Here is a 21,082-nt window from a genome sequence, read left to right as displayed (position 1 = left end):
AGCCCAGGTCCCTCAGCTGCTCCTTGTAGGACTTGTTCTCCAGCCTTCATATAAACCATCATTGTAGACATCTTCAATCACCTCAATCATGGTAAGACAGGCATTCTCAGAGGTGGTATCAGCCAGATACGTGCAGCGTACCTCCTGTGGTCAGTGATGGGATCTGCAAGGAGATGGGGAGCCTCTGCAGGATTTTCCACCTGAAAGGTCCCATTTTTTTCACACATCTAAGATCCTTTCCAACTCAAACATTCCATGACCTCTACATTCCATTGCTCTCTCCAGCTCCCTGAGAGGAGGTTGTGGAGAGGAGGGAGCTGGGCTCTTCTCCCAAGGGACAGGGGACAGGACCAGAGGGAATGGCCTCAAGCTCCACCAGGGGAGGGTCAGGCTGGACGTTAGGAAAAAATATTTCCTGGCAAGGGTGATTGGGCAGTGTCCGAGGCTGCCCAGGGAGGGGGTTGAGTCCCCTTCCCTGGAGGGGTTTAAGGGCCGGGTGGACGAGGTGCTGAGGGACATGGGTTAGTGATTGGTGGGAATGGTTGGACTCGATGATCTGGTGAGTCTCTTCCAACTTGGTGATTCTATGATTCTATGATTCTATGATTGCACGAACTCCCACAACAGAGGTGAAGAAAGATCCTGACTTCTTCACACCAGAAGACTGAGGGACATTTGCCCCATGGAGCCAGCTCCTCCCCATTTCAAAACTTGCACAGCCCTGTTGTTAAACTCCTTTCCTCCTGTCTGTTTTGTAAGTGGCACACAGCAAGTTCCTTTCCTGTCATGAGTATTTCTGTTAATTACCACAAATAAATCACAGAATCATAGAATAGTTTGGGTTGGAAGGGACCTCAAAACCCATCCAGTTCCATGGGCAGGGACGCCTCCCACTGGATCCGGGGCTCCAAGCCCCATCCAACCTGGCCTTCAACACCTCCAGGGATGGGGCAGCCACCCCTACTTTGAGCAACATGTTCCAGCACCTCACCACTCTCATCATGAAGAAATTCCTCCTTATGTCTAGTCTGAATCTGCCCCTCTCCAGTTTATCCCCATTGCCCCTCACTCTATCACTCCAAGACTTTGTAAACAGCCCCTCCCCAGCTTTCCTGTAGCCTCTTTGTGTTCTAGAAGGTTACCAGAAGGTCTCCTTGGAGCCTTCTCTTCTCCAGGCGGAACAACCCCAACTCTCTCTGCCTGTCAAATCACTGTTTCTTCTCCTTCCAAAGTCCCTTTTAGCTCAGCCTCTTAAAACAATCCATTTCTCCAGGGCTAAAGGTGAGCAATGAGTCACCAAGGAGCTGTAAGAGCCCTGGGCGGTTTGGAGAGGTTTCGCTTATCAAGAGGAGATAGAAACCAGCAGCTTTTTACACATACTTTGAAGGAAAGTCTCCAAAGCATTCCAGGGTGGAAAGTGAGGGCTGATCATGTCCCAAAAGGGTTACCCAGCACTCAGGAGATGAAGGCTTCGTTGTCTGATCTGTCTCCCCCCACCAGCAACACTGGACGAGAAATTTTTCTTATCATAGAATCACAGAATGGTTTGGGTTGGAAGGGACCTTAAAGCCCATCCAGTTCCACCCCCTGCCACAGGCAGGGACACCTCCCACTGGATCAGGGTGCCTCTTCTTGGGGTCTTGGTGGGATCTGGGGTAAAGCTTTGCACGGGAAATGAATTTTGTAGGAAACATTAGGGGAAGGAATACCATCCCTCAGCCTTATCCGATCTAAACCAAGCCTGATTGTCCAAGAAAGACAAAATGAAAGGGAATGTCATCTCAACTGTCTTCTCCCACTATCTGGTTACGCTCTCAGCTCCACTGATTGTGTTTATGGGATCTCTGTGTTTATAGTGGGGTCACCTGGCAGGAATCCCTCCCATGCAAGCACTTTCCATTTATTTTATTTTATTTTATTTTATTTTATTTTATTTTATTTTATTTTATTTTATTTTATTTTATTTTATTTTATTTTATTTTATTTTATTTTATTTTATTTTATTTTATTTTATTTTATTTTATTCCTAGCTGAAGTTATCTTCAACAATAAACGAGAAAATTAAATTACTATAACTATAGAATCATAGAATCATTGAATCATGGAATGATATGGGGGGGAAGGGATCTCAAAGCCCAGCCATTTCCTCAACCCAGTGTCTCCAGGCTTCTCACCAACAGGTCTTTATAGAGGGTTCCTCACCCCAATGTCTCCAGGCTCCTCACCAACAGGTCCTTATAGAGTGTTCCTCACCCCAATGTCTCCAGGCTCCTCACCAACAGGTCCTTATAGAGGGTTCCTCACCCCAATATCTCCAGGCTCCTCACCAACAGGTCCTTATAGAGGGTTCCTCACCCCAATGTCTCCAGGCTCCTCACCAACAGGTCCTTATAGAGCGTTCTCCACCACCACAGTGCCTCCAGGCACATTGTTCTCCTCATTCAGCAGCTTCTCTTCAAACACTCGGCGGAAGGCAATTTTCACGGATCTTTGGAATCTCCGCTGCCGGCAGCTCCCCACCAGAAAGTAAACAACCGGATTGATGCTGCTGTTCAGCAACGCCAGCAGAAAAACCGAACCGTCAGGAAGCAATTCACGTGAAATTGGAAGGTGGAGGAAAACCTCGATGCTGAAAGGAAGACCAAGGGTGAAGAAGAAGATCACGTTGAGAAGGATAGCAACGTAGAGTCTCCCCGGCTGCCGCCTATGTGAGCCGCATCGGAGTTTGAGGAACAGGGTCAGGTTGGAAATAAACACGATTGATGACAAAGTGATGGCGATGGCGATGGCTACACCTGCGATTATTGTCTCGTAGCTTGCAGCGAGGTTCAAGCCAAGATACATGGAGGAAACAAAGAACCCAGCGAAAACCCAGAGCATCGCGCTCACAACCCCTGACAAGTGCTTTGGGCGGTGGCAGCGATACCAGATGGGGAAGAGGACGGAGATACAGCGCTCCGTGCTGATTGCTGTCAGGAGACTCATGCTGCTGAGGTCAAAGAAGTGGCACAGAAATTCAACGATGTATTCAAAATCATTGTACAAAGCGAGGTACTTGTAAGCGCAGGAGCAAATGGATACTAAACTGAATGCTGCCAACGAGAGCAGAAAAACCAAGACCAGCAGAAAGAAGTCAGCGATGGCTAGATTTAGGATGTAGACCGTGAAAGGGTTCTGCTTCATGTGGAAGCACAAGAACCACAGAACCGTCCCGTTCCCCACGAGTCCACAGAGAGCAACTCCCATGTAGACGCCTGCAGAGACCATAAGTATATAAGATATTTCTAAGCATTCCTCTTCCATTATTTGCCTGTAGTCCACATATCCAGAAGTCATGTAGGGCAGAGAAAAGTCCATCGTGACTGTCTCCTCCATGGCAAACGACCCCGCTCTGGGCGGCCACCTTCTCCCTCTCCTACCACCTCCTAAGAGAGATGAGGAAGGAGAAGGACATGAAGTACGGTGGTGTTCCCAGCACTCGCTGTCTTTCCCCACAGACCCACACCAGCCTCAAGCTGCACCAGGGAGGTCCCATCCCATCCCCTGCCGTGCCCAGGACAAGCTTCCATCCTTCCAGTCCTCTCCAAAGCCAGGAGAAATCTCCCAGCTGCCTGTTCCTGGCCTCCTACCTCCTGGTTCTCCTGGGAACAGTGCTGCTGCGGGAGTTCCAGCACACAGGACCTCTTTGAGGCCTCCAGATTTGCTAGGAGAAAGAGGATGGTGATGGCTGTCGGGGCCACCCGCTCTGTTTGGCCTCCTCCCTCGCTCCTGAGGAGCAAATGTTTGCCTGGAGGTCGCGTCCTGTGGTTAGGAGGCTCCCCTCCCAATCTCATCGCATCGATGACAGCTTCCCTTCACATGTCACACGGACAGCAATCTTGTCAGTAGGAGTTGGCCACGTCACCCCCTTCCTCTCCTTGGTTCTTCACCAGAAGATGCTGATCTGGTGTGATCCCATTAAAAAAAAAAATCAGACTCTGTAAAGCATCATTTTAAATGCTATTTCCTAGATCTAAAACTATGAAGAAGTGGAGGACAGTTTAGTGATTGATAGGAATGGTTGGACTTGATGATCCAGTGGGTCTTTTCCAACCTGGTGATTCTATGATTGCATAGATAATTTTACATCCCTTTAAGTTCAGCTTACCATGCCATGGTCTTCTGGATTTTGCTGTTCAAAATCAATGACGGAAGACTTCTTCTAGCTCTTTCCTCCTCCTTTGTTAATCTTTATCCTCCATCACCAAGGAGATGGTGTGGAAGAGATTTGGCAGGGCAAGAGGAACACAGAAAGATTAGAATGAGTGAGATGAGTCAGGGACCATCAACAATGAGAATGAACCAGCAGAAACCTCTTGGAAGTCCTTGTCAGTCCCATGGCCTTCACACTCCTTCTTCTTCCCATCATTTCTCAGGTGAAGAATCATGCCTGGTCCTTCCTCTGCCCTCCCAGGTTTCATTATACACCCAGGATGCCAACAGAGCCCCCGTAACACCAACCAGCGAAGCAGGGAATTGGCTTTGTCTCAGCTTGCTCTGAGAAATCACCAATATTCAGATCTAGAACAGCACGAGGGCTTTGCCCACTGCCTCTAATCTCATCCCTGACACACATATGTCTCCTCTGAGATTACATTTTTGTGGGGTGCATAGTGCTGCAGATGGGCTCTTATCTACAAATGGTTCCTGTCACACAATTTCCTCCTTTAGCCTCACAGAGACTGGCTTTTTCGTTATTTCTTTTCTCTCCTTTTTTCATCTTTTCCACTTTTTAAATACCTTTTCTTGGGAGCTATTGCCTATGCTCATCACCCCCAGAACTAATGTCCTCCAAGGATGATTTCAAGCAGAGAGATGCTCTTCTCTCCTCCTTTGCTTTCAAGCAGAAGACGCCCTTGGCTCCGTGATGGATTCCCCCATGGGTTTGGGGCTGGAGCTAAGCTACTTGCAGTACATTCCAGATTTTGCCACACATGATGGAGAAACCTCTGTATGGGGGCAAAGTGACCCCACAGAGATCAGGGGGATGTCTTGGCCAACCAGGTACACATAGAAGAAGCCAGAAGCCCCTCTCATGGCAGGACAAAGCTGGAAGATGATTCTTCACAAGGAGGGTGGTGAGGAGGCACTGGCACAGGTTGCCCAGGGAAGTTAGGGATGCCACCTCCCTGCAAGTGTTCAAGGACAGGTTGGGTGGGGCCTTGAGCAACCTGATCCAGTGGGAGGGGTTGGAACGGCACGATCTTTAAGGTCATTTCTAACCCAAACTGTTCTATGATTCTACGAAGACGGTAGAAGGAGAGGAAGGGGGTGATGCAGCCACCCCCTACTGACAAGATCGCCATCAACGGGACGCGTGAGGGGAAGCTGTCACCAATATGATGAGGCTGTGAGCCTCTTGACCACGAGACGTGACCTCCGGACAAAGGTCTGCTCCTCAGGCACGAGCCCAAAGCAGATTGGAGCGGCCAGAGCAGCCACCACCCTCTTTCTCCTGGCAAGTCTGGAGACCCCGTGTGCTGGAGCTCCTGCAGCAGCACAACAGGAGGTAGGAGCCTGGAGATGGGTGGTGGGAGATGCCTCCTGGCTATGGAAAGTGCTGGAGGGGTGGGAGCCTGACCCGGGCATGGACCTTCCTGGTGCAGCCTGAGGCTGGCATGGGTCTTTCTGTGGGGAAAGACAGTGAGTTCTGGGAATACCACCATACTTCACGCCCTTCTCCTTCCTCATATCTCCTAGGAAGTGGTAGGAGAGGGAGAAAGCGGCCGCCCAGAGCGGGGTCATTCGTTATGGTGGAGACCAACACAACGAACCTCTCTCTGACCTACGTGACACCTGGACACGCAGCCTCACAGGCAGTTAATCAATCAGAGTGCGTGACAGAAAACAATCGGATGTTGATAACTTCGAGTGTCTGTGTCGGGATTTGCCTGTGTGGCCTGGTGGGCAACACGATGGTCCTGTGGTACGTGGGCTTCCAATTGAAGAAGAGCCCCTTCACCGTCTACATCCTCAACCTGGCCATCGCAGACTTCTCTCTGCTCCTGTTCCTTCTTGTGAGGCTTATATTGCACATTATTTCAACAACCTACTGCTTTGTCTCCTTCCGATACCGCTTGACCAACTACATCCTGATGGATCTCTTCCTCTTCTGGTACTTTGCCAGCATGTACCTCCTGTCGGCAATGAGCATGGAGAGGTGCTTGTCTGTCCTGTTCCCGATCTGGTACCGCTGTCACCGCCCCAAGCGCTTGTCGGGCATCCTGTGTGGGCTTCTCTGGGCTCTCGCAGGACTTTTTGTTTCTTTGGTTTTCATCGGCTGTTATTTCCCTTTGCCTATAAGCTGCAAACGCCTATCGCGAGGCGTGAGCATCGTCAACTTTCTCATTTTCTCTTTATTCCCATTCCTTTCCAACCTTTCCCTATTCCTCAAACTCCAGTGTGGCTCCCAGAGACGACACCCAGGGAAACTCTACATTGTGGTCCTTCTCAGCGTGATCTTCCTGTTCATCTTTGGCTTTCCGCTCACTGTGGTGATTTTCCTTGATCCTATTTATTTAAACCTGTTTTACCTCCACATTTCCTACCTGCTGGCATCGATGAACAGCAGCATCAACCCTATCATTTATTTCCTGGTGGGGAGCTGCCGGCAGCGGCGATTCCACAGCTCCGCCAAGGTCGCCTTCCGCCACGTGTTTGAAGAGAAAGCGGCGAGCGAGGAGGGGAGCCACGTGCCTGGGGACACAGTGACGGAGACCACTCCAAAAGAACCTGCTGGGGAGGACACCTGGAGATGTGGAGCCTCACAGGCAGCCTGGGGGATGGAGGCACGAGGACACGTGGCACAGACCCAGCACGGCAGCGACCCACCAAGGTCAGTCCCAGAACATGGATCGTGTTCCCCGTTGCAATGACCCTCGTTGTTCTGGCCCCAGAGAATAAACTCTGGTTCCCCTCCCTCAATGAATGAGTTTTGTGGTGATTAGGGGGAGCAGCTCCCATCGAGGACAGGCTGAGAGACTTGGGGTTGTTCAGCCTGGAGAAGAGAAGGCTCCAGGGAGACCTTATAGCGACCTTCCAGTACCCGAAGGGGCTACAGGAAAGCTGGGGAGAGATTTTTTCACAAGGGCTTGGAGTGACAGGATGAGGGGCAATGGGTATAAGCTGGAGAGGGGCAGATTTAGACTAGACACAAGGAGGAATTTCTTCATGATGAGAGTGGTGAGCCACTGGCCCAGGTTGCCCAGAGAAGTTGTGGCTGCCCCATCCCTGGAGATGTTCAAGGCCAGGTTGGATGAGGCTTGGAGACCCTGATCTCATGGGAAGTGTCAGAGACATCCCAGCAGCAAAGCTGGCCATGCACCTACATCTGCTGCTGTCCCGATGCGACGTGGAGGGTGAGGGCTCCTGGGAGAACCACTTGCTCCTGGAAGCTGATGTGGATACCCTTGTGAAAAGAGGCTTGGTAGCAGCTCCCACCCACCAAAACCCCTCTTCCTCACCCAACTGAACCCCTTTGCCTCCTCCAGGGCTGTGCGTGGCACTTCAGAACAGGTTTTAGTAGGCACGGTGGTGGTGGGCTGATGGTTGGACTGGATGATCTTAAAGGTCTTTTCCAACCTTAATTTCCAATCTTAATTTCCAACCTAATCCAACTCTATGACTCCCAGAGCAGGAGCAGGAGCTCCAGGTCCTGCTGCTCTCCCACACCTCAGGCTTGGAGGGCTGCAGGGACACATCCAGATGTGATTTCACAAACATCTGCTGGGCTGATGCCTCTAGATGGCAGGAGAGGGGTTTGGATCAGACAGAGCATCCTTGCTTTGCTGCCTAGAGCCCCTCAGCAGAACCAGCCCTGCACTGCCCGGTGGTGGAAAGGGGAGCAAACCAAGGCCAGGTGGGGCTTCAGAGCTGGGGAAGAAACGTTCTCTTGAAGTGGGAGCTTTCCACACTGCTTAATTCCAGGGTTAAACCGTTCTGAGAAAAGTATGGGAGACCTCATTGCTCTCTCCAGCTCCCTGAGAGGAGGTTGTGGAGAGGAGGGAGCTGGGCTCTTCTCCCAAGGGACAGGGGACAGGACGAGAGGGAATGGCCTCAAGCTCCACCAGGGGAGGTTTAGGCTGGACATTAGGAAAAAATATTTCCTGGAAAGGGTGATTGGGCAGTGTGCGAGGCTGCCCAGGGAGGGGGTTGAGTCCCCTTCCCTGGAGGGGTTTAAGGGCCGGGTGGACGAGGTGCTGAGGGACATGGGTTAGTGATTGATGGGAATGGTTGGACTCGATGATCCAGTGGGTCTCTTCCAACCTGGTGATTCTATGATTCTATGATTCAAGAGAGCCGGGGGAAGCGGCGCATTAGTGGTGCTCACATTCATGCCAAGTTCACCCAAGGTGCTTCTCCCTGGGGAAGGGAACATGGCTGGTCGCACCAGACTGTGCTCAGATGACAAGACATCACCTGGTGGAGGTTGTCACCTCCCTGCTGGGGTCATCAGGGACTGGATAACACAGTAAGCAGGCAGGGAATCTGCTCCAGCCCCGCTCCTATCGGTCCCTAAAGGAAAACCAAGAGAGGATTTCGAGACATGTTTCGCTTTTCAAGACTAGTTTTGTCCTCAGGGATGAAACGGAGGTTTCAAACCCTTTTGCACCAAGGCTGTGGGTGCCCTGTCCACACTTGGGAGGGGAGATGGGGACAACTGTCTCCAGAACAGGTGCCGATTTGGGAAAGGAATTATTTCAAGGTGAAGAGGGAGAGCACAGGGTGCAAGCCAGGGTGGATGATGCTGAAGATCACCTCTGAGATGGCAGAGAGAGGCACGGCAGGCAAAAATCAGCTGCAGAGGCTGAGATGGGAACCTGCTCTGGCACAGCTCACCCAGTGCTCCCCGAACATGCCGTGAAGCAAGACAGGGGATTACCAGACCTGCTGGTCTTGGCAAGTCAGAGACACCAGTTCCTGTATTCTCATTGCTCGCAGCAAAGATTTCATAGCAACTCCACTGAACACACCTCTGTGTCCACCCAAAAGAGCCTGAAATGTGGAAAATCATGGAACCAGATGGGTAGGACACTTTATTTTGATAGAAATTAGGAGCACTACCCTGTGTGGGTAGAGAATGGGCCAACCTTTGGTTCCCCAGCTTCAGCATCAAGAAGAAGCTCTTCACTGCATCCATTCTGAACCTGGTCACCCTCAGGAGGAGCTGAGCAGCTCCTCTGTGCAGTTGTTTTGATGCCTGACCATGCATCCTGATTGTACTCACTTGTTTACTACTCCTAAATTAAATATGAATTTTTTTTGTTTGTTTGTTTCTGACATGGTAGCTCTGACCCCGAAGTTTCTTGAATAAACAGTTGGGCTTCACTGCACAGCTTGTTACTGGTGAACAAAGGGAGGCTCATTTCTTCTCATTCCAAAGCCTCTGGTTGGACTCGATGATCCAGTGGGTCTCTTCCAACCTGGTGATTCTATGATTCTATGATGCTATGAGGAAGACAGGTACCTCCAGAACATGGTGCACCTCACCCTAGGGTAGGTGCCTGGAATATTTGGGATGAGCCTGGGCAGCAGGCGACGTCTCTTTGGGATTCTTGCAGTTAGCAGAGATGTATCTCCCTGTAAGAAGCCTCCAGTTGAGCTGAAGCAGAGTGGTGGAGCTGCCCACACGTTCTGAAAACTTTCCTCAGGATCAATTGAGCCCACCAGGATGGGTCCTCCTTGTGGGGCATAGTTCCCACTGCCTTAAATCCAAAGGTAACCAACGTGCCACTTTTTTTTAGAAAGAGAAGCTCAAATATAACCCGTGGTGGTGAGTCATGCTTTGAAAACACATGATGGGTTTAAACATCAAAACAGCATTTATTATCAGAGTTGTTTTACAGAACAGGGCAGGAGTTTTCCATAGAGGAGAAGGGATTGTCCTCTCCGTCTCCCGCTTTCCTGCCCTTTGGAAAGTAAAATCATTCTAAGCTACAACCTGTTGTCCAGGAAAGGGCTCCCACCACCTAGGAGTGTCTCCCAAGGAAGGTGTAGAAGGACCATAATCCATTTTCCTCCTTCCTGGGATCTCTGTTGCCTACAGAGCCACCCAGGCCATCAACTATCCGAGCTTCTTGGTTTTACCAGAGAGTTTTTATGGGTTTAGTTACCATGGCTCTGTACCTCTACTGCACCAGTTGATGGATTTTCTTTCCAGCCTGTTCCTCTGGGCTGAGGAACAAGCAAAAGGGTAAAGAAACTTCTGTCACCATCCTGGGTCCAGGATATCAGCAGTTCCTGGGTCTGCACTGCTGATGCCTTTTCTGCCCTCCCTGCCAACTGCACCTTCCCAACCTTTCTCCTGGGCTCGTACTCAAATTAATGCAGCCTGGTGGGAAGTTGCTCCAGGAAACAAAAACAAATCAGCTCAAAGAGCAGTGATTTGCTGGTGGTTTCATTCACAGACAAATGAGACCTGATGTACCCTCCCCAGCTCCTCAACAGTGAGGGCTGAGAACCACGGAGGGGAGAGAGGAGCTGCTGGCACCTCTTTTACCCAGCAAATGCCTGAGCCAGGCTACGAGGAATCAGTCCTCATGGCTTCAACAGGGTCTTTTCCATCAGAAATCCATTTTTTTCCTTCTCTCTTCTTTTTATTCATTCTCTTTCACATGGAAAATCCAGTCTTGACAGAGTCTGCAGGCAGGGCTGGGCTTTGGGGGTTGTTTAACCCTCCTCTTCTTGCTGTCCTACACGAGGAACCGACGCAGCAGAAGTGGACGCAGACCTCAAGCCAGGGTTGCACAACCACCTTTGCTCAAGCTACTCATCCAGCCAGCCTGGAGGGAAGGGGGAGGAACCACAAGCAGCACTTCCAGTCAAAAACCCTCCGTGTGCAGGCGCCCCACGTGATGTGGAGACGCAACTCAGTTCACGGAGACGCTGATGCGTTTCGGGGAAAGCCTTCCCGGGGCGATCCCAAACACATGCCTACTTGCTGAATGGGAAGGCTCCACATATTCTTCTCATGTGTCAGCGCTGGAAATGCACACGCAAGGGTTTGCCCAGGAGTTGCACCAAGTCTTCTTCTCCACCTACGCTCTGCTCTGGAGCAGACGCACCAGAACGTTCCCCACTGGCAGGATCTGAGAGCTTCCTCAGCTCCGTTTTGTTATTGCAGGACGCGGCGTAGAACAAGGTCGCTTTTGAGACAGGGAGAGCTCCGAACTGGTGGGTTTTGACAGTTTTAAAGCGAAGCTTGCAAAGCAAAAGATTCCAATGGGGATTTCACACCACTCTCCACCCCAGGCAGGAGCTCCCGTGCCACCCAGTTGTGACATTCAGCTGCAACGTGACCCACAACAGAGCCATTGTCCTCACCCCATCGCCTCCATCCTCAGCATCTTCTCTTACAGGGGTGTTGCAGAGGTTTAGACAGCTGTTTCCACTGAGCTCTTGCTGGGAGCTTCTCCTCTGTTTGGGGGCTCTGTTACATCTTCGAAAGCCCTTTGGAAAGCAGCTTTAGCAGAGAGGGTGAACTTCTTTGCACAGCTCCCAGCCAAGAAATAAATAAGAGGGTTGATGCTGCTGTTCACACAGGCGAGAGGGAAAGAGGCATTGAAGACAAAAACAGAAAAATCAAACACTCTTAGCAAGAGCCAGTAACCAAAATCAGCAGTGAAGAAGGGGAAGGTGACAGCTAGCAGGACCGCCACACAGAGATTCCTTGGAGGGTACGGCCATGAACAGCACAAGAGCCTGGCAAGCAGGGTTAGAGCCGAAAAAATCAAGGTGAGCACCGATAAGAGGTAGCTCAGGACGAAGATAATGAGCATCACTGGGTAGAAATAGAGGGTGACGGCGAGCAGGAGGGCGAGGACCCAGAGCAGGGCACACAGGAGCACTGGGGAGTGGTGGCAGGGACAGCAGGACGGTGGGAGGACAGACAGGGACATCGTGGCACCGAAGGCTGCCAGGAGGTAGACGCTGGCGGTGAAGGAGAAGAGGATGGTGATGTTCAAGGTAGTTGTCACACCCCGTGAGCCCAGCCGGTGACAAAGGCTCTGCGGGACATAAAATAGCACCAGGGCAATGGTGATGGAGAGGAGGAAGGTGAAGTTGGCGACGGCCAGGTTGAGGATGCAGATGGTGCTGGGGTTCTTGCGGATGCAGGAGCCGAGGAACCAGAGGACGGCCCCGTTCCCCACCAACCCGCAGAGGCAGACGAGCAGCGTGACAGGGACTTTGCTCAAGTGACCATCTTCGCAGTCGGTCCAGTTGCAGCAATCGTCCTCATATCTCAGCAGCCTGTGATGCCAAGTGCTGTTATATTCCATCTCGCCAGGCTGGTTCCAGCAAGCAGGATCAATTCTTTCCATGGCAGGAAAAAAAATGTGCTTATTACGAAACCTCTGCTGCTTCTCCTTCCCACTCACGGAGCTGGAGGGGCAAGATGAAACAGAGACATGTTAGCAACTCTGCTCTTCCCCACATCAGGCTTTTCAGGTCTTTGTGGCTGTGCCCCAGCTGCCACGTGGAGGAGAACAGAAAGAAATGAGGGACAGGAGAGGTGGAAGACAAGAAGTGATGTGGTGTTCAATTCTGGAGGCCTCAGCGCAAGGAGGACACGGAGCTGCTGGAGCGAGGGCAGCGGAGGCCACGGAGATGATCTGAGGGCTGGAGAACCCGCTGTATGAGGAGAGAGTTGGGTTGTTGAGGCTGGAGAAGAGAAGGCTGTGGGGAAACCTTAGAGCAGCTTCCAGGGCTGAAAGGGGCTCCAGGAAAGCTGGGGAGGGGCTCTGGATCAGGGAGGGCAGGGATAGGATGAGGGGAAGGGTTTGGAGCTGCAAGAGGGGAGATGGAGATGAAATCTTGGAGAGAAATGTTTTTCTGTGAGGGTGGGGAGGTCCTGGCCCAGGTTGCCCAGAGTAGGGGTGGCTGCCCCATCCCTGGAGGGGTTCAAGGCCAGGTTGGATGGGGCTTGGAGCCCCTGATCCAGTGGGAGGTGTCCCTGCCCATGACAGGGGGTGGGACTGGATGGTCTTTAAGGTCCCTTCCAACCCAAACCATTCTATGTTTACGAAATGAGTGCGAAACATGTACAGAAGTGGAAAAGCTAGGGAGATGCCTCCTTGCTGGCTTTGGACAGGACAGATCTGGAGGAGGGAAAGAACAAGGTGAAACAACTGTCCTCGGAGATGTCAAAGATCCAGGGGTTTTAGGAGTGGATGTGATAGGGGTTCTCGGGTGTCTAATATTCTGGTTAGCATTACTTAGCTGCTGGGTTCCTTCAGTGGGACACTCGATTCAGTATTTCCCTACCACCCTTTCCTACCTTATCCAAGAGATTTGGTGCCCATCGACCAAAAGGTTCAAACCCAACAAGGTGAGGCACGGATTAGGCTGCAAAAAACAAACCCAACCAGAAAAGTCTGACCTTCTTTTCTCTCACAGCCTGGAGAACTTCACTGGAGCAGACGCCCTGCAGACTCGCATCACCGAGCACTTGCCAGCTGCCGCCCCCGGGATCAGATCTTCAAGAGGTTTCCTGGAATTATCACTTGGAAAACTGGACCAAAGCCCGCCTTGGTGAGCCTGCAAAGGGTTCAGCGTGGGGACTTCTTCAGGTCCTTTCACGAATCGATCTTCTCTGTGTTAGCCAAGCAGGTTGTTTTCTCAAGGATTCTTGCAAACAGGGAACGATTTCATTTCGTTTGACACTATCAGGGTTCTGATTACGATCTCGTCTTGGCTTCATACAGGAAATGACTAAGAGAAAGGAGTCCCAGACACCAGACCTATGGGAAAAGCAGATTTTTTTTCCACGTCTGGTTCCTCTTTCAGTTCATTTTAAAGCAACCCCAATCCCAAAATATTCGTCTCTCTGGACTGGCTGAACTTTTCTCCTCTCATTGCAATCGTGCATCTTTAGGACCCTGCCCTACAAGCTTGGTGTTGCTCCAGACCTTGTTTCTGATTCAGATCTGGAGTTGCCACTTGATTTCACATCGAAGCTTGACCTTCAAGTATGCAGTTTCCAAGAGGACGTGACAATGAGCATCAAAAAGCTGAGTAATAAGATCTGTGCATGGACCAGAGCACAGGCTGGTGGTGGGGAGGTGGCTTCAGATCTCAGGATTTCAGGAAAATCAGATGAATTAATGCTGCCCCCTTGGCTTTAGCTATCTGAAAGTTACGGGTTCCATATGAGTTGTCTCCTACGCTCCTGTTGTGGTCACTCAGCAGCCTACAAAGGTTTTCTCAGACCCATAGAATTCCTAGAGAGCTGAAGTTAGGTGAGATGATTCCTACCCATAATGAAGGTGGTGGAAGTGAAATGTAAATAACTCCTGTTGGACCTGGGAGCAAGTTGTGCTCCTGCTGGGAACTGGCAAGTAGGGGGATCCCAGAACCAGAACTGCAGCCTCTCTTCCTCCCCGATGCTGTCTTTGTGTCCCCAGCTACAGAATCTCACATCCCTTCATCAAACCAACCCTTTCAAATGTGAAGAGGTCATGATAAGGAAAACATTGAGGTACGTCAGCATGATGTTATGTGACACAACCCTTACTGCTCAGCAAAAGAGGGTTTCTCAGCTTCTGCTTCCACAGGCAACACCTTAAAATCATAGAATCGTGGAATGGTTTGGGTTGGAAGGGGCCCCAAAGCCCATTCAATCCCCTGCCATGGGCACGGATACCTTCCACGGGATCAGGTTGTTCCAAGCCTCATCCAAAGTGGCCTTGAACAGCTCCAAGGAAGGGGCACAGATGGAATCCTCATCATGGTAAAGGTTTGGCTGCTGACTGATGCTCCCAGCTCCTTGAGCCAGACTAAGGTGGAGTTAACCTTGGAGAACAAATGATGCAGGACTTGCTGGACCACAACACTTCAGCGTTATAAACTAGAAGGAAGCGTGAGGGGACTGTCACAACTGTACCTTTGGGACCAAGCAAGGACACCCCATGGAGCCAGCATGGGAAGAAACTGCAATCACCAATAAGTTACGTGGAACACATTTTTATTGCAATAACTTAACAATAAGCTCAAGGTGGGAACTGTGACGTGTCCTGGGGGATGCAGGACTGTCCACCACTGGTCCTGCTCACCCAACCAGGCAAGGTCTCTGCTCCCATGGGTGCTGGCCCAGGGTGAAGAGGCAGGACTGCCCCTCTCCAGGTGCCAACCAGCAGCCAGAGGGGTTTAGGCAGCAATTCCCATCACAGCGGTCTCCCCCACCTCTTGGGAATCTGCTCTATCTTCAAAGACCCTCTGAAGAGCCACTTTGACGGATTCCCTGAACCTGGACTTTCCATAGCTCCCAACCAGGACATAAATAACGGGATTGATGCTGCTGTTGAGAGTGGCCAGTAAGAGGCAGATCTCGAAGACAAAATTAATGTAGACAAAGAAGTTGAGGAAGATCTGGACGCTGAACGGGATGCCAAAGAGGAGGAAGAAGAAAACGGCGAGGAAGATGACAACGTACAGCCTCGCTGGCTGGTCTTGCCAAGAGCTACGCCTAAGCTTGATGAAGAGGATCACGTTGGAAAGAACCATAAAGGGAGTGAAAAAGAAGAAATTGAGAAAGCACAAAGTTCCAAGAACAATCCAGCAGCGTTTAGAGTGACCCAGCTCACACACAAAATACACCAGCCCGGCAAGGACAGCGGCCAGGGTCCACAGGAGGATGCACATGAGGGCTGAGAGCAGCTTCGGGCGGTGGCATCGGCACCAGAAGGGCCAGAGGGCACCCACACATCTCTCCACGCTGATAGCCGTCAGGAGATAGAGGCTGGTGCTGTACATGAGTAGGACCATGGAGTGAAACAGCGGCAGCACCCGTAGAATCTCTGGTTGAAAGCAGCTGAGCATGGGCATGTGATATATCACAAGGAAAGCCGCCGTGCAGAGGAGAAAGGAGGCGTCCGCCACGGCCAGGTTCAGGAGATAAGCAGTGAAGGGGTTCCTGCGGATGCGGAAGCCGAGGAGCCAAAGGATGGCCCCGTTCCCCACCAGCCCACACAGGCAGATGAGCAGCGTGATGCTCCCAGTGATGATCTCAGGGATGTGTTCTGCAAAGCACTTGGTCCCGTTGTGTCCACCTCCATAAACCATGTTCTCCATAGGTGCTGGGGACACTGTACTCCAGTCACGGATCGTGTTGTTGGGGTGGTGGTTCATCTTCCGCCTTCCTCTCTAGTGCTTCCTTGGAGAAAGGCAAGAGATGAAGGTAAAATTAGCGATTCTTACGTGTCCAATATTGTCAATGTCCCCTGGTCAGTCAGATCTCCATGGGCTGCAAAACCTGCAACCCAGAGAACACATAGAAAAATAGAAGAAAAGCAAGAGGAGAGGAATAGGAATCATAGAATCACCAGGTTGGAAAAGACCCATTGTATCATCAAGTCCAACCATTCTTATCAATCACTAAACCATGTCCCTCAGCACCTCATCCACCCACAATGAGGTCTCCCCTCAGCCTCCTCTTCTCCAGGCTAAACCCCCCCAGCTCTCTCAGCCGCTCCTCTTCTTCTCCAGCCCCTTCCCCAGCTCCGTTCTCTTCTCTTCTCTGCACTCGCTCCAGAGCCTCAACATCCTTCTGGTGGGGAGGGGCCCAGCACTGACCCCAGGATTCGAGGAGCGCTCTCCCCAGGGCCGAGGCCAGAGGGAGAAGAACCTCCCTGGCCCTGCTGGCCACGCCGGCTCTGATCCAAGCCAAGATGCCCTTGGCCTTCTTGGCCCCCTGGGCCCCTGCTGGCTCCTGTTCATGGAATAGGAATGGGAATGGGAATGGGAATGGGAATAGGAATAGGAATAGGAATAGGAATAGGAATAGGAATAGGAAAAGGAATAGGAAGGAAAACTTGGTCCCAGTTTGGCAGGAGACAGAGTTGGAAGAGGAGTGGAAGGAGAAAGAAAAAGCATGCAGATTCAGATGCCCTTTAAGGACTGAAAAGGGGATGAGGAGGTGATTGGGAAGAATGGAAAGACCAAGGAAGAGCAGAGCGCATGCCCCAGCGACATGAGCAGAAGTGTATCCCAGACCCCTCTCACCAGGCACAGGGGGGTCCAGTGAGGGCAGAGTCCTTGCACAGCCTTGCTCTCCCAGAGCTGCAAAGTCCAGTCTGCTCTGTCCAATTTCACAAAGCTGCCACACCCAAGCCCTCCCAGATGAGATCTGACCAGCAGGAACAAGGTAACTCCATGATGAGGCTCCTCCAGTGGTCCACGTGCAGCCTCTGGTACCCTGTCTCTTCCTCAGCTTGAAACCAAATGGGCTCTGGGACCAGGGTTCTGGGGTTCTGCAGGGTGGAGGGTGGCTGTGGACATGCAGACGTGCCAGGGCTTGGTCACCACCTCTGAGAGCAGCGGAAGCAGCTTGCTGGAGTCACCCTCACAGGATGAGCATTGCCGACCAGTCTGCTGGTTGCCTCAAACCTTTCCTTTTCGCAACCGTCGTGTCGAGCGTGACATCCTTGTCTTCCTTCTCATTTGCTTCTTCTCCTCCACAACCAGCTGCAGCATCCACGAGACAGCAGGTGGTTCCCCATCTTGTGAACGTCTGCTCTAGTCACATAGAATCATAGAATCACAGAATCACCAGGTTGGAAAAGACCCATCACATCATCGAGTCCAACCATCCCCATCAATCACTAACCCATGTCCCTCAGCACTTTGTCCACTCGTCCCTTAAACCCCTCCAGGGAAGGAGACTCAACCCCCTCCCTGGGCAGCCTCGGACACTGCCCAATCACCCTTTCCAGGAAAAATTTTTTCCTAATGTTCAGCCTGACCCTCCCCTGTGGAGCTTGAGGCCATTCCCTCTCGTCCTGTCCCCTGTCCCTTGGGAGAAGAGCCCAGCTCCCTCCTCTCCACAACCTCCTCTCAGGGAGTTGCAGAGAGCAATGAGGTCTCCCCTCAGCCTCCTCTTCTCCAGGCTGAACCCCCCCAGCTCTCTCAGCCGCTCCTCTTCTTCTCCAGCCCCTTCCCCAGCTCCGTTCTCTTCTCTGCACTTGCTCCAGAGCCTCAACATCCTTCTTGTGGGGAGGGGCCCAGAAGAAGCCACCATCAAGCTCCCCGTCAACTCATCCACTGGGAGGACACGATGCTCAACACGGCACCTGCGGTCACTTCCCTGCTTGCAAGAGCTAGGAATGGTTGGACTCGATGATCCAGTGGGTCTCTTCCAACCTGGTGATTCTATAATCCCTCCGTGTGGTGGGGAGGGACGCAGGATGGTGTGATGCACCCAGGGATGACGCAGACCAGCGGACCTGCCCTCTCCGACACCGGCGTGTGGGCAGCTGCTCTGTGCCCCATCCTCACGTCTCACACCTGCTGAGGTAGCAGGATGCAAACAAACACCAATAAACCAGACAATTTAAGCTATAAATAAATAACAAATGATTGTTGTTGCTATTATCAAGCTATAAGTAACGTGGAATTATTGGGAAGCTCCCTCCAACCAGCTGCGTGGACATTGCCAGGCGTGTGCAGGATCCCAGTTCCTGACCTGGGGGTCCTGGCGCACCTGGGGACAAGCAGCACGGGGACAACGTGCACTGAGCACCCAATCATTCACATCACCTTGTGGCAGCCCCCGAGGCATCCAAATCTCTGGTTCTTCACCAGCCTGGTGGTTCCTAACTCCCACAAGTGCGGGGACAGCCGTGCTGGGGGCAGAGGTGACAAGTTCCCTCGTGCTGTTGCCCCTCAAGGCACCTTTTGGCATCATTTTACAGCATAGAATTGTAGAATGGTTTGAGTCGGAAGGGACCTTAAAGCTCATTCAGTTCCAACCCCCCTGCCAGGGGCAGGGACACCTCCCACTGGATCAGGGGCTCCAAGCCCCATCCAACCTGGCCTTGAACATCTCCAGCCACCACTTCCCTGGGCTAGTGCCTCTCCACCGTTTCTTTTGGGATGGGTTTCAGCAGGCAGTACAGGCTATCACCTCACAGCACCTCTTCTGTGCATCACCCTTCCCTTGCCAGGACCACCTCGGAAAAGTCTTCATCATCTTCTTCCTGGAAGTCTCTCTGGTTTGCTTTGTACCCACTAAAAAATCCCCCCTAAAGCAGAAAGTGGAGTTGGAGTCAGTGTTTTCCCATCTCAGGGCCAGCTGGACGAGACACCAAACCACAGGAACATAGTGTGAACTGGACTGAATTCCTCATCATTCCTCTGCCTGTGTCGCTGTGGGTGGCTCGAACAGGGACGCTCATTTCCCAGCAGAAATATCTTCCTACAACCCACCCAGCAACCCAAGAGGACCCACACGGTTAGAAGAAATTAGAACAGAATTACAGAATCACTAGGTTGGAAAAGACCCACAGGATCATCGAGTCCAACTATTCCTATCAAGCACTTAGAATCAATCAACTAGAAATAATTCAAACAGGGTTGGAACAAAATAGATGTTTGATAACAAAGGACAGTCCTTTCACCCAGGAACTGGCCCAGGTTGCCCAGAGAACTCATGGAAGCCCCATCCTGGAGGTGCTGAAGGTCAGGTTGGATGGGATTTGGAGTAACCTGATCCAGAGGGAGGTGTCCCTGCCCATGGCAGGTGGGTTGGAACTGGATGGGCTTCAGGGTCCTTTCCAACCCAAACCATTCCATGATTCTATGACTGTTTAAACATTCTAAGAAAAAATCAGGTGTCTTAGTGATGAGCTTCCAAGCGTCCCAGTGAACAACAAACCCTGCAATAATTGCTGCTACCATTTCCAGCTCTCTCACTGCCTTTGTCCCAGATGTCCCTCCAACCACAAGTCCTCTGGGCCAGCTTGCTCCAAATTCACCCTCAGCACATTCCCAGCATCTGCTCCAGCAGGGGACAGGGTGTCCTAGCGTGGAATCCTCCGGGAAGCTCCTGCTTGATGGAGAAATGTGCTGGGAACTGGCACCTACTGGAGTGGCGTGAGCAATACATCCTGCCAGCTCCTCCCTGGCTTCTCCTTCAGCCTCTGCAAAAATCAAGCTCAAGCCATGTTAGGACTAGCTAAAAGTGTCCTGGCCCGGCAGTAACGGGGTGTGTTAGATGCAAAGCAGCTGGGCTGCAGCTCCATCTCCCTGTTGCTTCCAAAGCTTCTGTTCAGCCAGCTTCCCATGGCCCACAGGGAAAGCCTGATCCTGTGCTTTCTTAATCCGTCTTCAACCAGCGTGAACGGGCACGGGGTCTGCAGAACAGCACCTCCCGGCTTCTGTGGCTGCAAGTTGTGCTTCATCATCCATCCTCCTCCTCCTCCCGGGAAGCCTGAACCTGCAGGCACCATGGCTGGTGAGACTCATCCCAGCATCCCACAAGAGCATCCCAACAGCTCTTACTTCCCAGGTGGTTTTCCTCACTGGAACTTGTAGGAATCTTGCAGGAGGCACCAGGTGAACCCTCTGTCCTGAGGAGCCCCTGCTGTTGGGCAGCAGTTCCTGGAAGGGCGTGGGGAGATGTGAGCTGTGCAGGAATGTGGGGGCTAAGAAAACCCTGGGGTGCACTCTTGAGGTCCATTTGCAGAGGTGTTTTCCTGATTTTTCACATCAGGAAAAAATATTTCACGGAAAGGGTCGTTGGGTGCTGGAACAGGCTGCCCAGGGAGGGGGTTGAGTCCCCTTCCCTGGAGGGGTTTAAGGGCCGGGTGGCCGAGGTGCTGAGGGACATGGGTTAGTGATTGATGGGAATGGTTGGACTCGATGATCCGATGGGTTCTTTCCAACCTGGTGATTCTATGATTCTATAAACCTACATCAGCAAAAGGCTGAAAACCTTCCTGTGCAACCGAGGGGTGAGGCTGCTGGCTCAAGGGTGGTTTTCTTACGATAAAAACAGGCATCTGGGGGAAAAACTCTACGTCAGGTACAAAATCTTGGCAATAGGTGCTAATGAGCCATCTCTGCCGCTACAAGCAGCGATGCCCGCACTTGCAGGAGAGAAGGTGTTGCTGATAAGAGAGAGATAAGGAAGCAGCCTGGGGACAACCTGGCTGCGTGTCCAAGTGGGGCATGTTCACTCCCTTCCACTCTCCTTGCCACTATCTTCTCAGAGGAGGAGAACTAGGATCTCTGCATCCTCAGAAGACCCAAGCAGCTTCTCTTTCCTCCA

The 21,082-nt window shown here is 51.8% G+C and overlaps 4 protein-coding genes across 4 annotated transcripts; 1 reads left to right on the top strand and 3 right to left on the bottom strand.

Annotated features, from left to right (window-relative positions):
• Nucleotides 1–2,388: 2,388 nt before the first annotated feature.
• Nucleotides 2,389–3,357, bottom strand: LOC138720741 (mas-related G-protein coupled receptor member D-like). Its single transcript, XM_069857090.1, has one exon. The coding sequence runs from the start codon at nucleotides 3,355–3,357 to the stop codon at nucleotides 2,389–2,391; it is 969 nt and encodes a 322-aa protein (XP_069713191.1).
• A 2,386-nt stretch (nucleotides 3,358–5,743) lies between these two features.
• On the top strand, nucleotides 5,744–6,914 carry LOC138720740 (mas-related G-protein coupled receptor member H-like). Its single transcript, XM_069857089.1, has one exon. The coding sequence runs from the start codon at nucleotides 5,790–5,792 to the stop codon at nucleotides 6,912–6,914; it is 1,125 nt and encodes a 374-aa protein (XP_069713190.1). The 5' UTR covers nucleotides 5,744–5,789.
• Nucleotides 6,915–9,225: 2,311 nt separating this feature from the next.
• Nucleotides 9,226–13,834, bottom strand: LOC138720914 (proto-oncogene Mas-like). Its single transcript, XM_069857339.1, has 2 exons — nucleotides 13,418–13,834; nucleotides 9,226–12,420 (listed from the first exon to the last, which is right to left on the bottom strand). The coding sequence occupies exon 2, from the start codon at nucleotides 12,357–12,359 to the stop codon at nucleotides 11,412–11,414; it is 948 nt and encodes a 315-aa protein (XP_069713440.1). The 5' UTR covers nucleotides 12,360–12,420; nucleotides 13,418–13,834; the 3' UTR covers nucleotides 9,226–11,411.
• Nucleotides 13,835–14,966: 1,132 nt separating this feature from the next.
• On the bottom strand, nucleotides 14,967–17,550 carry LOC138720913 (proto-oncogene Mas-like). The gene is made up of 2 exons (XM_069857338.1): nucleotides 17,038–17,550; nucleotides 14,967–16,189 (listed from the first exon to the last, which is right to left on the bottom strand). Exon 2 carries the CDS (start codon nucleotides 16,162–16,164, stop codon nucleotides 15,184–15,186), a length of 981 nt encoding a protein of 326 aa, XP_069713439.1. The 5' UTR covers nucleotides 16,165–16,189; nucleotides 17,038–17,550; the 3' UTR covers nucleotides 14,967–15,183.
• Nucleotides 17,551–21,082: the final 3,532 nt, after the last annotated feature.

Source organism: Phaenicophaeus curvirostris, chromosome 5, assembly GCF_032191515.1.
Source record: "Phaenicophaeus curvirostris isolate KB17595 chromosome 5, BPBGC_Pcur_1.0, whole genome shotgun sequence".
NCBI lineage: Eukaryota > Metazoa > Chordata > Aves > Cuculiformes > Cuculidae > Phaenicophaeus > Phaenicophaeus curvirostris.
This window is presented reverse-complemented; position numbering and strand designations above follow the sequence as displayed.